General features: G+C 39.1%; 1 protein-coding gene across 1 annotated transcript in view; it reads left to right on the top strand.

Annotated features, from left to right (window-relative positions):
- The window catches only part of LYZL4 (lysozyme-like 4), a 30612-nt gene that overhangs the window by 6430 nt on the left and 20201 nt on the right, over window positions 1-3981 (top strand). Inside the window, exon 3 of the mRNA XM_006868827.1 lies at window positions 1358-1436. Coding sequence (XP_006868889.1) covers window positions 1358-1436 — 79 coding nt within the window. The remainder of the gene's footprint in view (window positions 1-1357; window positions 1437-3981) is intronic.

The raw sequence follows: 3981 nt of genomic DNA, 5'->3' as shown, positions 1-3981 counted from the left end.
GTTCCGACTCGATGGCATCTGACAACAACAATAACAAGGGTACACTGAAGTCATGCTTTAAGAAAAAGCAATCTGATTAGATAAGTGCTGAGGGAGACTCTAGTGTGGACAAGATGGACGGTATTACAATGGTCCCATGTGTAAAGTCTTGATTTTCACATTCCAAGGAGCGAATGGACAAGGAAGGATAAAGACATAGGCATGTTGGTACCTCAGGGGCACTGCTGGGCCCTCTCACCTGCTGTCTCCTCTGCCTGGAACAATATTCCTCCTGTGACCTCCTTCAACTCCCTTTCCTTCCTTACTTCTTAGTTGTCACTTGGCTCATGAACACTTCCTTAATCCTTCAAGTTTGATTTTGATGTACCTACTAAGCACTACTTAACGCAGTGTGGTACTATAGGATAAGCATGGACTGGTAGCCTCAAGGTGAGTAGTTCAAATCTACCAGCTGCTCTCAGAAACCTTACACAGGGTTGTGGTGAGTGGGAACTGAATAAAGGCATACAACGATGCCACTCCCACATCAGGCTGCGTCCTCTCCCCACATCATTCCAGGTAGCCCTCATATTATAATTGCCTATGGAGGCAACATGGTTAAGTGCTTGGCTGAAATGCAAAGATTGGTGGTTTGAGCCCATGAGCTGTCCCATGGAGTGGCAGCCAGCTTCTGTAAAGATTGTTGTTGTTGTTGAGTGCCATCGACTTTGTTCTGACTCATAGTGACCCTGTATAGGGTTTCCAAGGAGCAGCTGATGAGCTTGAACTGCCAACCTTGCTGTTCAAACCAACCTTGCAGCCCAGGGCATTAACCCACACACCACACCAGGAAACCCCATGGGGCAAATCTATTCAGTCCTATGGGGTCACTATGTGTAAGAATCACCTGATAACTATGGGTATGACTTTACTGTTTCCTAGAAGACATATTCCATGAGGGCAGAGCCTGGTTTATCATGTTTGTCGTTTGTATCTCCACTCTTTCTCACAGTGTCCAGCACAGAATAACTATTTCATATTTTATATCCATCAGATGCTACTTGGAAATCCTATTCAGGGTTGCTATCAATGAGTTGGAATCAACTTCATAGCATTTAACTACAACATCTATAATGAAAAAAATGATTATAAGAACTCTAAGAGAACAAAGTCAATGGATTTAGTAAAAGATGACCATGTCCTGGTACCTCCAAGTGTGGTCTAAGAAAAATCTACGGATAAATTTATTCTTGGAAACACATGGGAGCCTTTCTTGGTGTTAGCACCCTGAATCTTCCCTGATATTTCTCTTAGTAATGTCAAGTTACTTAGCTGGCACTTGGTGGCATGATATTGTTCTTCTGTATTTTCTCCACAGCTCTATTGAATCCAGATTTAAAGAAGACAATTGAATGTGCCAAGAAAATTGTACAAGGAAAAGATGGAATGGGAGCTTGGTAAGTGAGCCACCTTTAAAAGAACCATATTAAAAACATTCATCCATTATTGTTAATGGAATCTCAATCTTAGCCACTGTATATATTCAGTCCCAAATTGATGGGGTCCTACCCACCAAATCAAGCAATATTGGTCCATGACTCCAAGACCATAGAGGAAAATAATAATTTCAGAAAAATTACCTTGAGTTGAACCTTTGAGTTTCTTTCCAGCTCTTGTTTAATGTGTTAGGTACATGGGTAGATATGACGCTAGGATGAGCATTCTAAAAATAAATCTCTATATACATCTGATTTGTCATCTTGTTTTTGTCTCTCTTGATAATTTCTTTTGTGTAAATTCCTACAAGTGTTGAAATAATTTTAAGGTTCCTGAGGCATGTTATGAAATACCTCTTCAACAAACTTGTGCCAATTTATACAATGATTAAGAGTTTAGTAAAATGCCTATTTAATTCACCCTCACCATATTATCACAAAACTTTAGCCATTTGAAATATATATAACAATTTGTCTTATCTTCTTTTGCATTTTATGATACATCACAAGGGCATTTCCCCCTATATTTTTTATTTTATATCTCTATTCTTTTGTGATATTTTCTGTCCCTGTCCTTTGCTTTTATTATTATTATTATTAAAGTCACCATATTGGTTTGAAAAATCTCTTTGTATATTGCTGTTGTTATTGTTAAGTGCCGTTGAGTTGGTTCCAACTCATAGCGACCCTGTGTATGGTTTCCAAGGAGCATCTGGTGACTTTGAACCACTGACCTTGTGATTCAAACCGACCTTGCGGTCTAGTGCTTTCTCCCACAGCACCACACTAGGACTCCACTTTGCATTGATTCTGGTCAATGTAGTCTTCAGCTAGATCTAGAAATGATGTTATGTTTCCTCTGTTTTTCACATTTTAATATTTTTGAAATTAGGGCTTATCTTGCATTCAGTGAGTCCTTCCCCAAAAGCTGTTATTACATCACTGAAACATCTTACAACAGAAGACTTCTTATAATAAAAACAGTTCTGTAATAAGAGATATCATTTCTTGATAGTGTGTGTGGTTTGTACGTTTACATATTCATCATTATTTATTTAATCCTCACAAATCCCTCTGCAGTGAATATTCCATGGTCATTTGTAAAAATGAATAAACTGAGGCACGGAAATAAAATAACTTGGTCAGGACCACAGTGCTAAGATTGATCCTGGATCTGTGCTCTTTCCAGCCTGAAATTTCACCAAGTTACTTAAAGAAATGGGGATGGTTGGCATGGGAGACCTATCCTTTAGTCACATAGGGCAACAGAGAACACTGGTCCAGCTCTCCTGTGGTGTGGACGGAGGCTTTCTGAGCAGCTTCACTCAGCGGGGAGGGACAAATCCACTTCCGATCTACAAGTCAGCTAACTTTTATTGATGGATGATTGGTTGGGTATTTTTTTTTGTAATCCATAGGCCCTGTAGGCAGTGGAGGCATTGCCCAGTAACTGGCAACAGAGATGTGTCCATCTCAGAGGTCAGGATAGTCTATGTCTTCACAGGTATCTTGGGGTCAAGGAATTTCTTGACCAGGAATTTTGTCTGTTTTTCTTATCTCTACCATCTAGCACTGTTCCTGGTACTTTATGGGCATCCTCTACTTGTTTGTAAGGAATATCATATTTGCTAAAGTAGAGGGCCAGCAAAAATGAGAGGTGTACTGACATACCAGTCACAACAACGGACTAAGCATATGGAAGATCTTGAAGATGATCCTGGAGTGTGCGCCGCTTGACTGTGTTACACATAAGGTTGTCAAGTATCAGAGCTGACTCAACAGCAAGAAACTATAACAGAAACAAGTGTGTTGAAAACCAAGGTTGCATTATTTTGAAAATGCATTATTTATTGTTTTTTTAAATCAAAATAATATACACACATTTGAAAATCAAGAATTGAAAACTAAACTTTTCCCTCCTATCAATAGCCTTCTATAGGTCACTATTGTAAACACATCTTGTAAGTCAGATGGAAATGTATGTCTACTTATTTTAAAACACACTTGGAACCACAGCGCACACAGTGTTCTAGACCTTGCTTCTTCACCTCCCCTACCCCACTCCCCACTTATTAAAGGAATTTGTGAATCTTGCCACATTACTACCCATAGGTCCCCCATAGCGGCTGTAACTGTTGTGTAGTACTGCAATTGCATGTAAGAAGGATGATTTACCTGCCAGTCCTTTATTGATAAACATTTAGGTGGTTTTCATTTTTGTTTCTGTTCTTGTTGTTCTAAATGATTCTATAATGAACATCTTGCTCTTAGAACTTGGTATGTTATTTCAAGTGCATCCTTAGTGAGATTCTTTGTTCTGTTTGTGTGACAGTCAAACCCACTAGCTTCTCTATAAAGAATTACAGAGCCTTAGAAATCACATAGGGTAGCTCTGCTCTAAGAGTTGGTATCATTTGGAATTAATGGGTTAATTGGCAATGGGTTTATTTGGTGCATTTAAAACTTGGAGTTGATGCTGTTAAATGCCTTCAAGTTGGTTCCAACT

This window comes from Chrysochloris asiatica, unplaced genomic scaffold (assembly GCF_000296735.1).
Source record: "Chrysochloris asiatica unplaced genomic scaffold, ChrAsi1.0 scaffold00124, whole genome shotgun sequence".
NCBI classification, from domain to species: domain Eukaryota; kingdom Metazoa; phylum Chordata; class Mammalia; order Afrosoricida; family Chrysochloridae; genus Chrysochloris; species Chrysochloris asiatica.
The sequence above is the reverse complement of the archived record's forward strand: the minus strand, read 5'-3'. Positions and strand labels throughout refer to the sequence as shown.